Source organism: Homarus americanus, unplaced genomic scaffold (genome assembly GCF_018991925.1).
Source record: "Homarus americanus isolate GMGI-L3 unplaced genomic scaffold, GMGI_Hamer_2.0 scaffold40565, whole genome shotgun sequence".
Classification (NCBI taxonomy): Eukaryota; Metazoa; Arthropoda; class Malacostraca; order Decapoda; family Nephropidae; genus Homarus; species Homarus americanus.
In genome coordinates, this window is record NW_024735503.1 from 959,032 (window position 1) to 979,378 (window position 20,347).

General features: G+C 35.9%; 2 protein-coding genes across 2 annotated transcripts in view; both read left to right on the forward strand.

The window, feature by feature from the left end:
* LOC121871181 (DNA-directed RNA polymerase I subunit RPA2-like) overlaps positions 1-2,359 on the forward strand; it is a 55,352-nt gene extending 52,993 nt beyond the window's left edge. Inside the window, exon 22 of the mRNA XM_042373346.1 lies at positions 911-2,359. Within this exon, the coding sequence (XP_042229280.1) occupies positions 911-967 (57 nt within the window). The 3' untranslated portion in view covers positions 968-2,359. The remainder of the gene's footprint in view (positions 1-910) is intronic.
* A 29-nt stretch (positions 2,360-2,388) lies between these two features.
* LOC121871182 (porphobilinogen deaminase-like) lies at positions 2,389-18,595 on the forward strand. Its single transcript, XM_042373347.1, has 7 exons — positions 2,389-2,576; positions 5,806-5,878; positions 6,572-6,705; positions 9,491-9,626; positions 10,117-10,298; positions 11,687-11,884; positions 14,082-18,595. Exons 1-7 carry the CDS (start codon positions 2,514-2,516, stop codon positions 14,448-14,450), a joined length of 1,155 nt encoding a protein of 384 aa, XP_042229281.1. The 5' UTR covers positions 2,389-2,513; the 3' UTR covers positions 14,451-18,595.
* Positions 18,596-20,347: the final 1,752 nt, after the last annotated feature.

Sequence of the window (20,347 nt, forward strand, 5' to 3'; positions counted from 1 at the left end):
GCCTTACAAGCTTGAACTCTGATTAGATTGTAAACAATAGACTGGAGATTGATCTCACTAATGACACCCGGGCACAGGTCACTGACCCACATCGGGGCTTGGGGGGGAGATGAAAGTTGTCATATACCTGACTTCATATTAATAAACCATCTTTATTTTATGTTGGGAGTATCATTATCCCTGCCTTATTTTACCTTTGTTTCTCCCTATACCTTGGTATACCACTAATTACAGTAAATTCACGTGTCGTAACCCTGGAGCCATGGCACCACAGATAAGATATTCGGGGGTATATATGAGAAGAAAGGTAACAAAGAAATAGTTAACATAAGGAATTAATAAAGCAAGAAATTAAAAGAAGGTTGGGAGAGGAGAACCAATTAAGACATAAAGACAAGAAGAGAAGTAGGTAAAAAGAAAAAAAGAAAATTAAATATAATTACAACACCTTTCCTACAAATTGGTTACCAGTAGTGTATTATATAAATTGAAAGAAAATCCCCTATATTAACATTTTCTAATGTCATTATTGTTATAGAAATTTCTCACAGGAAATATCATGATGGTCACCAAACCTAACTTACTGTATTATACCATAAACGCCTTAGATGAGAAGAAACCTAGATTAGGTTACCTAGGTAAAATTTCCTACTCCTGATTAGATATAACATAAAGGTTACTCTCATATCTGTGGTTAAAACCTTGGCAGCCTTACCTAACCTAACCTTGATTTCCAATTATCTTTGTTAACAGAGACTGGCATGACAGTCTTAATCCAATTTGTAATTTTTATCATGTATTTGTAGGCCACAGCACTCTGTGATAATGCATATACAGTACTCAGATAAGCAACTGTTTACTAATGGTATGCTTTACCAAGTGATATATTACAATTGTTTTTACTTTTTAGGGAGGACCAAGCTGTGTACCACCTCTAACCGCAACAGAAGAAGCCATGGCTGGTTAAATTAGTGACGTCGCCAATCAGGGATGTTTGTTTCAGAAGAAGAGGAATTTATTTTCCAATTGTAGCCTCAGAGATGGATGATTAGGTTAACCAGTTGTGCGCGTGATGAAATTTAGGTTAGGTTAGATTTTATTGCATTCTGTGTAGGATGTAGAAGTAAATGCCTTACAACAACTTAATGCATCAGTAGAGGTATGGGGAACTGAGCATAAAAAAGTAGATGGCCTCGGCATAGGTTTGTTTTATCTCCTTGTATTACACATATGATTCAAATATGTAGCAATTATGGTCTATTTTGTGTTTATATTTTTTTTAGGAAAATCTTCGATGTTATTTACTTAGACTTTAGCAAAGCGTTTGACAGAGTACCGCATCAGAGGCTTCTAGGAAAAGTTAGGCTCATGGTATCTTGGGGAACTTTTAAATTGGATAAAATCATGGCTCACCTATAGAACACAGCAGGTCAGCGTAGATGGTGTTAATCTAAGTGGGGCTGTGTAACCAGTACGGTTCCCCAGGGGTCAGTACTAGGCCCACTCTTGTTCATAATCTACATAAACGATCTAGAATCTAGATACTGGGATCAGCAGTGACGATAAGCAAGTTTGCGGATGACACTAAAATAGAGCGGCAGATTACCGTATACTCCTGTCATAAGTCATGTACATGTTTATTCTTAGCGGCCATTGCATAAATATACATGATTGTCTGCTTAATATTTATAATTTATTTATTCACGAACAATGATGTAACTTAAATAAAAGAAGAGGCAATACCATGTTGTACAGTACATGAAATAACATAAATAAGGGACTTAGGTGGTAGATAAATATAAGTTAAGAAAACATAAAGCAAGCGGGCAGGTAGACCTAATCTTCATGATATCCACAAAAAGTAGAAAGCAGTAATAAAAAGGCTAAGTTTCAGCTTTTAGTCTTGAATATATATTACATGTTTGAATGTTCTGATAAGAATCTCACACGCACTATAATTTCTTTAAATTTAAGACAGCATACAGCTTGCTAACACTTCCTACTACGATTGGCGAGATATACTTTAAACTTTGTGATAGTTGACAACTGTAATCAAGCTGGGTGGAAAAGTTAAGTGAAACCAGAGAAAAAAAATGGGAGAATACATATTCTATTTGGTTTGTGTTGTAAATAAAGGGAGATACTGTACTGTATATCCATCCCATTTAGATTGTTGCGAAAGAAACATATGCAGTATAGCCCCAAGTAATAATACATAAGCATCCCAATTTGGAAAAACAATGTACAGTATTGTAATCTAAACCTACAACCCAGAATGCAGCCACTGTACCCCACGTAGGTATAAGCCCAGGCAACTGTACATTAGTGATAAAATAAATTAAATTCCTACCTGGATGTGATTCAGCTTACCTGTTGGTCCGCTACACCGGGTCACGGGCTCACGGGTGCAGACGACTCGTGGACAGTACGGGGACTGCACGCTCACATCAGCACTCCAGCGAAAGTTACAGTTGGATAATCTTGTGGTGTCGTCTGTTATAGGTCTATACAACATGGAGGGTAATGGTCACGCCAAGGACAAAAATCTCTTGAGAATTGGTTCAAGGGATAGTGAGGTAAGTTAATATATATGTTGAATTATACCTCATAACACCTGCTGGCGGCGGTGTTATTGAGCAACCAGGTAAACTTTTCCTACCTAGATCACTGTTCAATATTGTCTCTAACCAAAGGTAACTCTTGGAATAATAACTTTTTTATCGTTATTGGTATTTGTGTAGTATTAACCTTGTTTTCATACCTTGCAATTTTATAATATTAATGGTAAATTGTATTGGCATGTATTGGAAATAACGGGTAAGAGTGTCTTGTGAGCGTTTAAGAACGGCCTTTCTGTTGTTGGGCAAATCTAGAGAATGGATTTATACTTTTATACTGAATAACTGTATTAGTTTTGTGTGAATGGTCTCCTCAAAGGTCCAGCGAGTGCTGTAGCCCGTGGGTTCAGTTTTAGTACCGGAGGAATGTGCAATGTGCGGTCCGACTAATTACCCAAATGTAGCCGCAATGAAGTCTAATGATGGTCGTACAAGCGTAATTCGGGCTGTGAATCACTTCTCGATTATTATTTGGTGTCAGTAAAAAAAAATTGGTAAACTTAATTTAATCTGAGTTGTGTTGTTAGGTTAGGTTAGGTTAGGTTAGGTAAGGTAAGGTAAGGTACATGCACTTGATCTATTAACTCAGATTAAATTAAGTTTACCAATTTTTTGTGACTTCGTGACACCAAATACTAGTCGAGGTTAGGTTAGGTACATGCACTTGATCTATTAACTCAGATTAATTTAAGTTTACCAATTTTTTGTGACTTTGTGACACCAAATACTAGTCGAGAAGTGATTGGCAGTCCGATTTATTCATCTAGGACCATTATTTGACTTCATTGTGACTACATTTGGGTAATTCCTCGCTCCGTCGGTACATGCACGCGATCTATTAACTCAGATTAAAGTAAGTTTTCCAATTTTTTGTGACTTTCTGACACCATATACTAGTCGAGAAGTGATTCGCAGCCCGATTTACGCTTGTACGACCATCATTTGACTGGTTCTGAATCGGGGCTCACTGGGGTTGAATAGCTCCGTGAAGCAGTTTCTTTCCTGGTGTCAAGTTGGAGTAAGTGATGGTGATGGTGGTAGAGTGAGGAGGGGACAGAGCTGTCACATAACCAATAAAATTACCAACAATATTAGTTGTTCAAAGTGGGCAAGGCCCACGGAAATTGTATGGAATAATATATACATATATATATATATATAATTTTTTTTCTCTTTCACTTTATATAGGACTCAGTATATAAATAGGTGTTGGCAACTTCTAAATATTTACCATGGTAGTTTTATTTTATCTACAATTAATCATTTATGTTGTTGCAGGAGAAAGTCTATACTGTTCATGTGGGGTGTTGATGGTACAGTGGTAACACTCTTTTTTCTCACCAATATATCAGGGGTTTGAATCTGGACACATGTCAGAAGGGTGTTGTTTAATGTGACACAAACAAACATCAGATTTCCTGGCCTCTGGTTTCCTTTTGTACTAACACTGGCTAGACCAATTGCCCAAACAGCTAGTAAGCTGAGAAGTGGTAAAATTTATATGATAAACACAAAATTGCTGAATTGATAATAAAAGAAATTGGTGTAAAGTCTTGTTATTTTTTTTATAATACCTGTACAGGTATTATAATATAAGCTGCTCCTGGTTTTTTGCACTTATTTAACTGAAATGTTTAATGTCTCTTGGCACAAGCATAGACAAGTACAGTAATGACTGCTCCCCGCATCACGGAGAACTGTATTGAAGATTGTAAAATCAGAAGTAGAGAAGTTGCAATTTTGTGGGGTACAGTACTTGGGTTGATACTTGTACATAACCATTAGTAACTCAATAAAAGACATGAAGTACTGTACAGGTATACACTGAACCCTTACTGTATGGATATTCTCAATTTGATATTTTGGGATGATACAGTATTTTTGTCAAGGTAGTTTTTTTTTAGAAAATTTTGTGATTGGGGGAAAATATCGAATAACGTACTGTAGTTCCAAAATCTTGTAGAAAATAAAACAATGCGACTTTCTTGATATACGTACTGTAATGGGGGATGTGTTCCTATGAAGAAACAACATCTTCCACTCGTCTACTTTCAATCCTGTAAGGGTTTCAAAGATGAAAAATTCACTGGTGCACACAAAACAAGATAAGAAAAAGAGTAGGGTATGTTTGTAAGCAAAATATTGTATGGCATGTATGAAATGCAGTCTGGAACCATTATAAAATCAAGGTAAAAAGAGAGAGTTGGTGCCCATGAAACTTGGATTTTGTTGAAAGATTATTCCAATATTTTTTTATGATAGTATGCATACTAATGATTTAATACAACATAGAATCATTATATTACTGGCACATTGCATGTCCATTACACGCAGTAGCTCTCGGGACAAGCCAGTTCGGCAACTACTGTATGGGCGTCAGTAACATTTAGATGATCTACCTACTGTACCTGTGTTAAAACTCAGCTTGTTTTTGTTAGCCATGGATTCCCATGAGCATCAGCACCCTAAGGAGTGTACAGTAGTTAATGGTAACCCAAATAAAAGTGTTAGTCTATAGAGAAAAAGAAGCTTTTAGGCAAGTGAAAGTAATATGTAGCAAGTTAGTGGATAAAATGGGTACTTTCTCTTGAATAATTGTCTTCAGTACAGTATGAGTAGTCAAGCTGATGTGGCTCACCAGGTTAGAAAGTCACCATGAGTTGCAAGTTTGTAGACGTGGATGAAGAGAAGGAACCTGAGGCCATAATACCTCTTCGATAGTGACAGGTGGTTTCAATTGTAAAAAAAAATATTTTCACTGTTGATTGATAAATGGGCCTGGTCATAATGGGTCTTAATTTAACCATTAAGATTGTGCCTATCCCCCATTCTAATGGTTAGATTAGGTTAGGGCCCTGAACATATGTTGTAGAACCACTAGCCTGCCTGCCATAGTATGTACACCCACTAAAAAAATGTTGGCACCCGTGTGATATTGTATCACTCCGTAAGGGTGCCGAATAATTTTTTATTGGGTGTACAACTTATTGGCACACATCGGGATGGCCGGTTTGTACTGTACTGTACACCCACTAAAAAATTATTCGGCACCCTTACGGCGTGATAATATGACACGGGTGCTGAATAATTTTTTAGTGGGTGTACACAATGGTTGCAGATGCAATTTGGCCATACTGTATATTCACTTAATAATGTAACTAATGGTAATTTATGTCCTTGTGTGCAGTTGGCGATGAAGCAGACTTACATGGTGAGAGATGCACTGCAGAAAGCAAATCCTCATCTGAAGTTTGACATTGGTGAGTGTCTATCACTGTACAGTATTTTATTTAACAAATATAAAAATCCAAGAAGAAAGTACACTACCCTGTAGATTGTCAATCTGAAGTGTATTATATATTTCACATGCAAATCCTGAATGAGTAAATCTTCAGAAATTTCAATTAGGGATGGGGTTAAATGTGGATAGAGGTCCTCTTTTTTTTTCAGTAGATAACTGAGCAACCAAAACACACCTTCATAGTATGTTTCAATTAATCTGAACGGAAGATTGATTATGGTAAACTGACTTTATTGTAGAAATAAAGAATAAAAAAGTCCAACTTGATGTCTTTTCAGTACTGTACAGTAGTCAGTAGCAAAATTTTTGAGTGGTGGGTTTGGTGAGAAATAAGCACCACTAGGTGCATTAAAATATGCTGTGAATCATAAGCTGTGGGACTACTCGTTACTCTGTTGTGCCTTGTGACGTTTGTAGAAGATCTACAAGTACTATACAGTACAGCATTTGTTTACTTGATTTGGGTTGTTTGTCATACTAAATTTTGTCATTGTTATATATATATATATATATATATATATATATATATATATATATATATATATATATATATATATATATATATATATATATATATATATATATATATATATATATATATATATATATATATTATTTCCTTTGTTATTCTTGCATTTTTTTTACTTTCTAGTGTCTATGAAGACTAAGGGAGATAAGATCCTGAATATGGCTTTGTCAAAGATTGGGAGCAAGAGCCTATTTACCAAGGAGTTGGAGGTGGCCTTAGAGGAGGGGGTGGTGGACATTGTGGTGCACTCTCTCAAGGTCAGTTCATCTCTGGCTCTGAATATCCTGGTCTGTGATCAATCAGTTCCATCTGCATCATTTAAGCATTTGCCTCTCACATTTCACAAAACTCAGGTGTTTAGTGGTATGTTTCTCTGCAGAGATATGAAGTGGGCTATTGCAGAGCATCGGTAAGCTATTCGTGCTCTGACCATTTTATAAAATTCTCAGTATCTTATCACTTACATTGGGTCACATGGTATGCTACTGTAGCTCTTCTAAATGCTTCTGCCATCTACATACACTTGTGGAATTCACTCATAGGTTCAAGTTTTGGAGGGTGTCTCCTTTAATTAAATTGAAAATGAGAAGAATGCAGTTCTTCTGAATCTTCGTTAAATAATAATTCCACTGCTGTATTTACCTTACATTTGCATGTGCTGTACTATACTAGTACAAAGAGCTGCTTGAATCATTTTATGCACTACAATTGTTAGACTTTTTTACAGGATATTTTACACCAGTTATGATTTGTGACAAAACTGTGTCCTGCATATACAGTACTGTAGCTATACTTTTACTTTTTTCACTTCACCACTGATCGGCATGTATGGTTTCAATTAATTTTTTTTATTTGATAATGCTTTGAGTAAATGAAGAAAGAAGTTTGTGTAAATGGAAAAAAGATCCAATTCCCAGTAGTAGAAGTTATTGTTAAATAAAAATGTGTTTAGTGGACCATGGATGATATTGCTGTGGACGGTTGAAAATTTAAATTGTAATTTTTTAATCGAGAAACATTTAGTAATAACCAGTTTAAAAGAATTTACTGCTTACAATAACAGTAAATACAAGTACCCTGTACTGCACTGTACAAATATTAGTACAGTACCTGTAATGTTAGAGAAATTGAGGAAAATTTTTAACATAATTGATATGATGGAAGTGTGTGTGTAGCAGTTAACCTAAATGTGAAAGGAAGAATCAAATTGTACATAAGATCAAATGATTTTGTTAACCACATTAAGAAGAGGATAACAATTTGAAATTTTGCATATTTATGTACACTCACCAAAAACTTCTTGGGCGCTATAAGCACTATGCAATCTGAAACCATTCCGAGATGACAAGAACCATTCTGCTCATTCTCACATCCATCGTGCCCAGGTGTTGAAGTTTTTGTTGAGAGTGTACCATTAAATACAAACATACTCTGATTTTAAAGTAGATATATAAAGACATTATATATTGTGAAATACAGTATGGGGAAATAGAACAGCTAGATGTGAAGTGAGAGAAACTGAGAAGAGTTACTATTTTAAAGGAGAGTGTCATGGTGTGGTGATCAGGGAGAAGGTTGCTCAGTGAGAGATCTGTGTTAGTTTAGTAAGCTGCTGTAGCGAGACTGGGCTTCAAGGTTACCTCAGAATACATAAGTCCTTGCCTCCATTGTTGTTTATATGATTGTGCATCCTGGTTTTTGTTGTAGATATTGTTTGAGTAACCTGAACTTATTTTCTCTTGGTTGCTATTTTTTTCTTCTTACATGCTTAGCACATTAAAGGCTGTATTTTGAAGGCTGAATGATGATGATCCACTTAGATTTGTGGTCAGCTGCCCTTCACTAGGTGAGTATAAGGTCACCTGGACCCAATTGACCTTGACCTAGTGGCTGGGATGAAACTGAATAATTACTGTAGTTAATCTCCCCAAAGACAACAGTAGCCCATAAGGGGAGGGGGGCCAATTAGAAGACTAGTTTTTATTTCACTTGGACTAGAGGAAGGAGATCAAGTAAGCCTTAGGTGACAGAAACAACGAAGTATCACTACAAGAGGATTGACACTAAACACGAGTACCTGCATTTACACCACACTTAAACAGATAGAATCTTTGCCTCATTATTTAAGAAAAATTTAGGGTGTTTTGGCTATGTCACAGATGGTTATATCTTGGCAAGATCTTTATGTTGACCTTGGGTTGGTATCCCTATGTGATCTGAAGTCAACTGTGCTTATCTAATAATGTACAGTATTATCACTCTGTTTATCTCTTAACATGACACAGCCAAATAAAAGATTACTGTACATAATTAGAATTTATTGGAGAGCAGATATTCCATGATAGAAGAATTTTGATCCTTGTTCTACTTCTACTTTTAATTTCAACATTCCACACCTGCTTCTGGCACATGCTGGATACTTATTACAGAAACCCTGTGCTGCTGTAAGATGATCTCCCCTATTGAAGTTTTTGGACCCTTTACTGTACACACTCATATTTTTTACAAGTACAGTAATATGTAGCTAAATGTTGTGTACACTCGCTCTAAAAAGTATCCTTACAATTTTGTGAGGTCAATATGACACAATGGATAAAGGATTTTGACAACCCTACTGAGGCAACAGGAGTCGTGGTGTTCATTTTGACATTCATCAGACCCCTCCATAATGTACTTGTCGTCTTCTTAGTTAATTATCCCAGTTAACATTTTCAATAATGCAGTTTAATCCATGTAATCCTTGCTGTTTGTCTCCAGATGAAAGTGTTTTTTTTTCTGGGTTTGTTATGATGTCCCCCACTCATACATTCAGTACATCTTAGATAAGTGGAACCAACTTGTAATCTTTTCTATCTTTTTTTATCTATTAATCTCCCCTAAATGAGAACAGATGATAGGTTCTTGGAGATCAACTTGAATCCAGTGTTATTATTGGACTTATTGAAAATTATGTTGATACCCTGTACAGTATACATTTTGCTGTTTTATTTGAAGAACTTAAAGGTCTGTGTTAAAGAGATGAAGATATGGTTATTTTTTTAGGATCTACCTACAATATTACCAGAAGGTATGGTAATAGGGGCAGTATCAGAACGTGAGGACCCTAGAGATGCTGTTATCATGCACCCCAAGTATGCAGAGTGTACCTTGGCTTCCCTGCCTAAGGGTTCTGTTATAGGTAAGTCTTTTTATTTAATAGTCCACATGTTGATTTCAGAAAGATAAATTGCCTACGGTATGCAAAGGTGGAATTTATCAAGAGTTGGGGGGATTGAAGCACTTTCAGGTGAAATCAAGCAACAACCACTATTAACACTTACAGTAATTGTGTCTTGGGATAGAGGGGAGGGTTGTGCCTTCTTAAGACAGTTATTAGCTTTTATTCAGAGATAGATTTGACTAGTTGATGTCACTCCCTTTCTGGCTGAAGGTAGTTTAGTTCTGAGAATTTTCACCAAGCTTTCAAAGATTTTCATTAGACTTTGTTGAAGAGATGAATTTTATGTCTTTCCTATTTAGATGTTAGACTTGATCTGGGCCTATTTGTAATGTAAGTTAAATGTTATAACTAAAAATTAACTTCATAGAGTCTGTGTTTGTAATATTTCTATTTGTAGACTGTAGTTAGTGTTTTGGGTCCAATAGTAAGGTTAGGTCTGTTTTTACAGGAACAAGTTCCTTAAGACGCAGTGCCCAGCTGAAGCGCAGGTACCCGAACTTGAGGTTTGAGAGTGTGCGTGGAAATTTGAACACACGTTTACGGAAGCTGGATAGTGCAGATGATTATGCTGCTCTTATTTTGGCTGCTGCTGGAGTGGTCAGGATGGGCTGGAAGGACAGAATCTCACAGGTTGGTATGCAAAATATTTATTGCAGTGATCTTTCTTTTTTTGAACCTTTAAAATTTTTTATTGAGCATAGTTTCTTTTAAATATGTAGACTGAACCTTTAATTACCGATTGGAAGAGTACTTTCTTTTGGTTAGTATCAGTTTTACGCACACAAAAAAAAATATCTGCCCCTTTTCTTGTTAATACAATATGACAATGGACGTATAATTCTGATCACTATTTGTGAGTCCTTGACCAACGAACTGAAACTGCTGTACATTGTGTTCAATTCCAAACACATCGGACCCAGGTAGGCAGATATTTTTATTGTGTGTGTGTGTGTGTGTGTGTGTACAGTCAAAGGCAAAAGTCGTGTTGTGGTTTTGACCGAAGATTAAATATTACTCACGAAACATTAATTATGAGAGCCCTACCACAAGGCAGAGCGCACCAAAAGTTTTAGCCTTTCGGCATATGTTTTTACCAAATTTCACGACACGACTTTTGTCTTTGACTGTAACTCTAAAAGTCTTGATTTAAAAGCACTTTTATACAGTTAATTCTGTCCTTGTATATCTTGAATCTAATTTACTCTACACTATCCTATTGACATTAGTGTTGGCCTGTGCATAATTTCTCCATGCAGTGTGCTTATTACACATGATTTATATAATCATTACTGATGAATGGTGATAAGGAAGCATACCTGGAGGCCAAGCACGGCCAGAACTGAGGTTTATAAGACGATGAAGTGTAACAGGATGCATTTTTGGATAAGCTGAATAGTGTACTGCAGATGCTAGAGATGAAGCATTCAGTATAGCAAGGTAAATAGTGGGTAGGAAAGAAGGGCATAGTTGATGAACAGTGCATGAGAAATGGTAGTTGATAATAAGGAAATTAAGGATGCTTGGATAAAATACAGCACTTGAATAATCTGCTGAATGAGGAGTTAACTGAGACAAAATTAACCTAGAATTTGTAGAGCTTATACAGGGACTATGCCTAAAGATTGTAAAAGAATGGATGTAGAAAGTGATTGACAAAATGATGAATGGAAAGGTTAGGAAGCTAAATTAGTAATCTTGCACAGCCAAGCATCTATTACTGTATTAATTTTCATGTTCATTGTCTTACCTGTAAGTTATGTAGGCTATAATCATCGTTCACACATTCATTTTCACAAGGAATGTGGCACAACTTAAATTGTCATGATTCAAGACTGATTTTTATCTCTAACTTATTTATGGTTTTCTCAACTGCACATAGTGCAGTACAAGAAATTGAAATTCAAAAGAATTCTTTGTTAACTTTGCTATTAGCAAAACCATGTTAGCCTTAGAGTACACTGGCCTTCCTTGAATACATTTACTGTACAGTATTTATAATTGCTTTATATTTTTCTCAGTATCTAGGTGATGACCTATGCATGTATGCAGTGGGTCAAGGGGCTCTAGCAGTTGAATGTCGGGAAGGAGACTCGGACACTTTGGATCTGTTAGCTCACATAGCAGACCCCAATACGACTATTGCTGCTGTTGCAGAGAGGGGTTTCATGCGCACATTAGAAGGAGGATGTTCTGCCCCTGTGGCTGTGCACACTAAGGTACGCTTTCTTTTATGTTAATATTGATTACATATACAGTATGCCCGGATAATTCGCGGATTTTTATTTCGCCCTCCTCTATTATTTGCGGATGACACCCTGGATGTACCCAAGAATGTCTGTGGATAGTTTTAAAGTTGCTGGCATTTTTGTGACTTGGACAGGGAGCCATTCATTCTAGAGACAGTAATTTCCTTTACCTGTATTGTATATATGCATGTGTAGACATACACACACAAAACACAACACATAATAATAAATAATGATGGGAAAATACTCTCACAAATAATCAGAAACAAATGAATTGAAAATGTTGAGTCTACCCTCAAGTCCACTCTGTGCTTTATTAATAACAAAGCATGGAGTAGACTTGAGGGTAGACTCAACATTTTTAATACATTTGTTTCTGATTATTTGTGAGAGTATTTTCTCATTATTATTTATTTGTATGTGTTAGTGTGTGTATGTCTACACACTCAAACATATATTCAAGACAGGTAAAAGAAAAAATTGTCCTAAGGGCAAACACATAAGAGGGAATACACATTTTTTTGTACACAAGTAAAAATGTAGGCCTCCCCCCGCTGGTCAGCAAATGTTTTTGCGGCCATTTTGAGAACCTAACCCCTGCGAATTTGAAGGGCATGCTGTACAGTGTTATTATTTCTTTATTTATTCATCATTTCACCACTTCTCAGCATGTTCACTGTTTGGGCGGTTGGTCTGTTTTTTGTTACTCTGAATAAGTTCAAGACAGTTGCAGAAGAAAATTAGTGTGTATGTTTTTTATTCTGGCCATGTAAATGGAAAACGTATTATACTGTACAAAATCAGTGAAAGCAGTCGTTATGATTTTGTCTGTCACCAAATACAGGTGAACCCCGATAACCTACATCCCGTTGACCGCCAATTCGCATAACCGACAGTTACATATAGGGGAAATACCCCGCAAGTTTCGTTGATACCCTGGAAATCCGACGATCAGTAGAGCTGGCGTAGTACAAATTCTTGCCGCCAGAGGGTTCTGTGCACTGCCTCTCACTCATTCCCACCATCTTTGCTCTTGTTTGCACTTAGTTTGTGTCGCTGACTGTGCTTTTTCTTCATTTTTTACTTAATGTGTTATTCAATCATCCTTAAACACCCCGTGGTAGTTCCTCTTGTGCTTGGCAACTTGATGTGATGTGATAAGGCGTAATAAGGCATTTTAAGAGTGGTGATGGATCAGCAGAGAGTGGTAGAGACTTGAGCTTGCTACCCTAGACTATCTCTATCCTCCTCAGTGCAGGTAAATCACAGTACCAATTTATGTTTTACAGTAAATTGCTTATTTAAGGCTTAATATCCTTGCTTTATATGTCTACTTTATTTTCTTGTGTAACAGTGTACAGTCATAGACAAAAGTCGTGTCGCGGTTTTGATCGAATATTAAATATAACTCGCCAAAAGTTTTAGCCCTTCATCATATGTTTTCACCAAATTTTACGACACAACTTTTGTCTTTGACTGTACAGCACAGAGACACAAGGGAGGATGAGAGTTTTTTGGAGGGTAGCCGGTTCCTAACCCCTGAATTTGTTATGTTCTTATGTGATTAGTTGTTTTGATAACCGTCCCTATATGCATCAGTTATCGGGGTATGCCTGCATATAAAAGCAAAAGTGAAGGGTTTAACAGTGTTTGAATCGGTCAAATTTTGAGAGTACTGTATCAGGAGTACTGGTGGTGGAGGAGGGAACAGATGGGACTGTTACCCACCTGTTTTGAAATTTGATGTCTTAATGTATGGTACTTTAGGGAATATGAGGGCCTGAATTCAATTATTTTCTGAATTTCCCAACCAGCAAACTCTTAAGAAATGCTGATATTATAACATTAAATTCTTGTAAATCTATTGAAAGGAGGACAGATTTCAATAATCCATATATTGCATTTTCATCCTTCATCAGTAGATTGTGACTAACCATAACTTATAATCCATTTTGGAATGAGCCTCTCTCAGTACTTGAAAGAAATGTTTCCGTAAAACCAGGCACCTGTTATATCCACATCTTTTTCTTCATCTTGAATCCAGAAAATATGTATATTGGAACTGCTTGAATATACTGTAGTACATTATATATCACTACTGTGATGTGAATCTCTTAGCCCAACATTCATTGGAATGTCTGATAGTCAAAAATTTCAAATGTTGCAGGTGACAGAGGACAGTGTGAGCCTCAAAGGTGGAGTGTGGAGTCTTGATGGTTCAGAGGAGCTCTTGGACACCATGTCCACTTCCTCTCAGAATCCTGATGCCTCTCCAGAGTCCACACAACCACCAGAAAAGGTAGCAAAGACCTCCATCAACTTCTGTGGGATAGTTATTCTTTCTGAGCACAAGGATTTCATGACCCAAGCACACCAGCTTGGGGTCTCTCTGGCTCAGAGACTGCTAGATAAGGGAGCAGACAGGATTCTAAAAGCTGCCAAGGCTCAAAATGTTATTAATGTACCACCAGTTACTTCTTCCACATCTGCTATTAGTTTAGAGGAGAAAGAAGCTGAAGCAGTTAATGGTTCATAGAATTCATTGTTGTATAATTTGTTGTATATGTACAGTATATTGAGCATTCTGTCAATTTATTTGGTGAAAAAGGTTCGTGTAGTGATATGTGTGTGTCAGCTGTTTTAGTGAATGTCTCTTTATTGTTAGAAAACATATTTTTTCCTGTGAAATTGTAATGGAATTTTAGGCATGCAGTAATAATACAGTATCTCCGTTAGCTGAAATCACTCTCAATAGGAGCTTTCCGATAGCCAAAATTGAAATCTGCTCATAATTTTCGGGAAAATACGGGGTTTGGGAATGATTTCCTGATCCCCGGAAAATTCCTTTTATTTTTTTTCCCAGGCCCATTTTCCGGAAATTCACCCCAAAAAATTCTGGTATCCGGAAAAAATCTGGGGACGAGGGAATTATTCATGGTTTGAGAGATGGAATGATGTGTCATTCTGGAAAATTCCAGGGATGGCGGATTTTTTCCGCGTTTGAGAGAGTCGTCTCATTACCCAAAGATTACTCACTCTCAGAAGTGCTCTGCGCCAATTGTTCCAGCTAACGGAGATATCACTGTATATTGTACTGATGTTGGTAACATAATATAAATATCAGGACTTTTTACAGTTTATTTCAATAAGTTCCCATAGTTCATTATCTTTCTAAAGTAGTAGTGCCTTTTGGTAGGGATGAATAATGGTGTGTGTACAGTATATCTACATTTCATTAAGATTATCACTTGGTCTCTACACCATTCACAAGTGAATCAGTGTAATCACTCAGACTGAAATGGCTGAGGAAGGAGGGATAGTCAGTGGTACTGTTCGTCTCAAGACAAATAGCTTGTCCATAGTAAATAAGGTTGTGCTGGATGCATTGTAACTGAACTTTATAGTACAGTACAGTTATATACGCTGTCTATTTTGATGCACGTTAGAGGTGCTTAACAATTCCGTAGAGGGCTTCAGTTTTTAAATTTGAACAAGTTTATGAATTATTGTCGGTACTTTTTAATACTTTAAGAATAGCATTGTGTAGCATTGAACCATTTATATGTACTATCTCTTTGAAAATTTGACATTTATTAATTGAAATAACATAGCAAAGCTGTTAACTGGAATCTATTAGATTTCATATGAAAATACTGTACTGACTTTATGAAAGTGGTAAACCAACACACACATGGAAAATGACCATAAACGCTGATGATGGTGAGGACTTTTGGGACATAAAGTTGACAGTTAAAGTACACTTTTAACTCACATCATTGAGAAATGAAGAAAATTTGCTTCATTAAAATGGTAAAATTTTATTAGAGCTGGAACTATTTAGAGAAAATGGGAATTAGTTGAGAATATGATTTCTTAATGAATTGTAATTGAACAGTATTACAGTTAGCACAAGTTTCTTTTGGTAATTTGTGCCTTATAATTTTTGATAAGCATTGTTTCCAGTAAGGTAATGTATTGTATTGCACTAATGCATTATTTTATTGTATTTATTTAAGTGAGGGGGCAGTAGGCAATATTTTGTTGAAAAGATGTGTATATGGTTGAACTATAAAAGATCCAGTGATTTATAGTGAACTTTGATTATTGTTCTTAAAAGTTATCAACAATGTAAGTCCAGGTTCATGAGATATTGTTTGTTTTTCTCGAACAGATCAAAGAAAGAATTCCATTACGAGTCTCAGTGCAATATTGTACAGTACAGTACTAACACTAGTTTGCACGCTTTCTGCCTTACCTAGGTGAGCCAGATGGATATGTTCTTCACTTGGCAGTTCAGGGAAAATCAACATATTAACCTTACATATTTTTTGCAATTGCTGGAGAAATATGGTTTATAAACTAATTCAGCAGAGTTTATGTGTATCTGATATTCCATTATCATTTGTGGGACAATATAAATGCTTTCTAGATTGAAATGCAATTACAGTAGTGATATTTAGTATTTTTTCTCAGATGGGTATTTTGGAATCTTGCATCAAGTTTGGCAGTTTTGTATGAAGAATACTTTTACTGCATTGTGTAATTATGCTTCTCTTGACCTGATGGCTGTGTCAGACCCCAATTGGGGCAGTAATTATTAAACTGTCTCAGTCCCCTGGCAGGGCACAAGCAATGCATTTCATATTTCCTCTTCCGGTGTTTCTCTCCCGCTGACACTGAAATAACTCATTACATCTATATTAAGCCATGCTACTGTATTAGGAGACTTTCCTTATCTACTCAGATATAGCCAATGAACAAACTGCTTTTTGTACAAGTGGACAAGACTTGTACATTGGGTGGAGTAATAGCTTCATTTTACATTGAATTATGGTGCTTGGTAACATAAAACAGGTATGATAACACGAGAATATTTAGAAAATATAATAAGTATAAATTATTATACCTGTACCTGTAAATGCATGGCACTGTTCTTGTGTGTATGTAATAATGTATCAGATACAGTGTCACCTGGAGCATCCATGAAATGAGTGAGTCACTTGGGGAGGTATAACTTAATAATTGTAATATGAATATTGTAGTGTGTTGTAATTACACATGTTGTTTTTGTGCAATTTTAATGTCATATATGATGGCTTTGTCTATTTTGTCCACAAGAGTCCGAGGAAACTAGAGATGTAGCTTTGATTTTAGTCCAATTTATGGTGCTAAATTACTTGACATAGGTATGATATTAATTTGATGTTTATAAAATACAATAAATGCATATAAATGTTTGACATTTGAATGTACTGTATATAAATTTAGCATCATATACAATGGCATCCCCTGGGTCAAGTCTGAATTAATATGTTGACAGTTCCTGCAAGTGAATTTGAAGAATGTGTATGTCCCCACAGATTGAGAACTTGAATACAGTAAAGACAAATAATGGTAGTGCTACAGGCAGGCCATATCAAGTTTAAAAATGCTGCATTATACCCACTGTGCTATCATTATTATTACAAGAATAACCAAATATTGTAGTGGGTACCAGTAAGTGTTCAGACTTTCTACTTAATATTTAATACAGTTTCCTAATAATATAATTTCATGTTATAAAATGTTAATGATGCTATAAAATGAGCTTGAAACTTTGATGCTACCCACTTCTTCCTTTGTGAGGAGAGATGGAAGTGAAGAGATTTTTTTTAATGCAACTGGGGGGTAAATGATGAAATTCCTTAATGTATAAGCTATGTAAGAGTATTATTGTAATGAAAGTAATATGATTTTAAATTCATGCCTACAAGCCTTTTTGTGCTGTGCTATTGTATATACAGGTATATTTTTTACACTGTACAGTACTGTATGTGATATTAGAATTTATTTATGGGGTCAAAGACTTCATGAGATTTTTTACATTTTAATTAATGCACCAAATATTGCCATCTTTTGGTATATAGTGAACTGCCTTTGTACTGTCCCTAGAGCATACTGTACAGTATATGGGAAATATACATTGTGTTTTTTTGTTTAAACATACTGTAGTTTCGAGTAATTCTGCTTAAATTTGCATGTCATTTGACTACTTTGGAGATAAACCACTCCATAATTAAGGCACAATTAGGAAAACTAAAGAAAAATGTCCAATTTTAATGATTTACCTTGAAGTTGTGAGGTATGGAAAAATAGTTTCTTCTATTATCATGGTTAGGGAGATTCAAATCAATCTGTTGAAACTCTTGCACATACTACAGTACAGTATATACAAGACGAGCTATACCTTCTTTTAGTTGTTGGCTAAATAGACCATTCAGATTGGGACCCTTTTGTCCAGGCAGTTCTTCTTTCAAGTCCTTAGCTTAATGAAAATGGATAATTTTAGCTTAATTTGGAATATTTTAATTTGCATAGAAAAGCAAATTCATAGCTTCACATGATTACCAATGATGCCATTGTCAGTTTTTTCTGATGATAATTTATGACCTGATACCCATAATTCTGTCATGAATGTGTTCAGGCCTGTGTTATGATTCAAAGAGAACACGGTAGTTTTCCAAATTACTTTTTTATTAGTTAATTTTTAGGTTGTTACTTATTGGCTAATTATATCAGACAAAGCTTTTTGTTTTTATTGTGTTTTTGTTGTAAATATAAAAAAAAGTGCACTATGCTAGTACTATTTTTACTCACCTGAACTGTTTGCAGTACATGGTGAATGCAGCTTTTCCAACAAAATTTTGTTTTGATTAACCCTCTATTGTGTAGTGTACATAATTATGAATTTCTTTGGTGGCTGAAATATATAACACTTCTCAAAAGACAACAAAGGATCATATGTTAGCCACTTTATTGTCATTTCCACCTCTAGACCAGATGGGGCAGCAGTCGTAGTTGTGCTGTAGTGGAAATTCCCATGGAACGGAAGGCACAATATGTTTGCCTCTCTGGCTGTTACTTTACATTTCACGTATCCTTACAAAAATAATTTTGGCAGGAGTGTTGAGAAGGTATAAAATTTAATATGTGTGAAATTTTTTTTTTTGTCATGCTACTTTGACCTATTAATTCTACAGGGATTTTAAAAAGTGACTGTTCACATATGAGGGATGTTGCAGCTGTACATTATGCTTCATATGAGGTGCATCACAGTTTAAGGGTTAAAAGATGTATACTGTATTGTGTCACCTTGTCTCAGGGGATATTGTGTATTTAATCAAGAGGTTCATCATAATATTTGGGAGTGTTTTGTCTACTACTGTGGTATGTTTATAAGATCAAAGAAATCATATCATTGATTACTAAACATTGTGTAGGACTGATGTATTCTTATTCTCACAAAAAATTAAGTTGAATGTATTAGACATTTGGAGGGCAGTTTGGTAGTGGCAATTTGGTTAGAAAAAAAAAATTGCAAAAGTTCCAAAATTAAGATTTATTTTTGCTCAGTGAGTTAGACTACAGCACATAAATACAATGATGCTGGGGGGGGGGGGTGTTAGGAGATAAACAAACTCAGACTTATATTGTTCAGAATGAATGTTATCAGTCAAAACAATACAACAGCAGCAGTTATCAGGAGGCAGGGGTGTTAATACACTCTTCCTGAGAGTCGATGGTGCCTCTACACTGAAAAGGTATGTCTACACTCCAAGATGTAGCAGTGCCTCCATCTACACTGTTCTAAGATTCAATGGTGCCTCTACAGTGTCCCAGGTGTCCACTGAGGCTTTTACACTCCCAGAAATTCATTATAGCCTCCACACTATTCCAGGGATTTATTAAAGCCTCTACAGTGTCTATGTTATCCCAGGGGTTCAATGAAGATGCCTGTACACTCCCAGGGATTCAGTGAAACCACTACAATCTCTGAGCTTTAATGATGCTGCTGCTACACTGACTTGTCAAGTAAACCTCCTTTTTTCATATTCCCACACACACACACACACACACACACACACACTAGGTGTTGGTTATTCTTACACACTATCACTTGAGTTCAAATGTACTTCTATACTATAGTATTGTATCAAAGGTTTGACAGCTTCAACTGTACCTCTACATCGTATCTAAGTTCAGTTCTAACTACAACATCTCTTATGGTTTGTGTGTACCTCTCAACTAACTTTATACCATGCCTAAGGTTCAGCTGTACATCTGATGTACAGTTTTGCCTGTACACTGCCTGGGGTTCAACAATGCCTCAAGCACCACTGAGGTTCACCCAGATTGGCAAAAAAAATATTTAAACGAATACATTGTTACTAATACTCATGAAATACAGATTAATGATTTGACGAATTATTTAAGCCAAATTAAAAATCCATATCTTTGATAAGTACTATGTGTACGTAGATGAAATAGGAGTATGTTATCAAACATCCATGACCTCAATACAACACTATCATATTAACATACTGTCCTCTCTAGGCTCCTTGTTACTTTTGTTCATTGTATATAATACAAGAACAACATAATTTTTATGTGTGC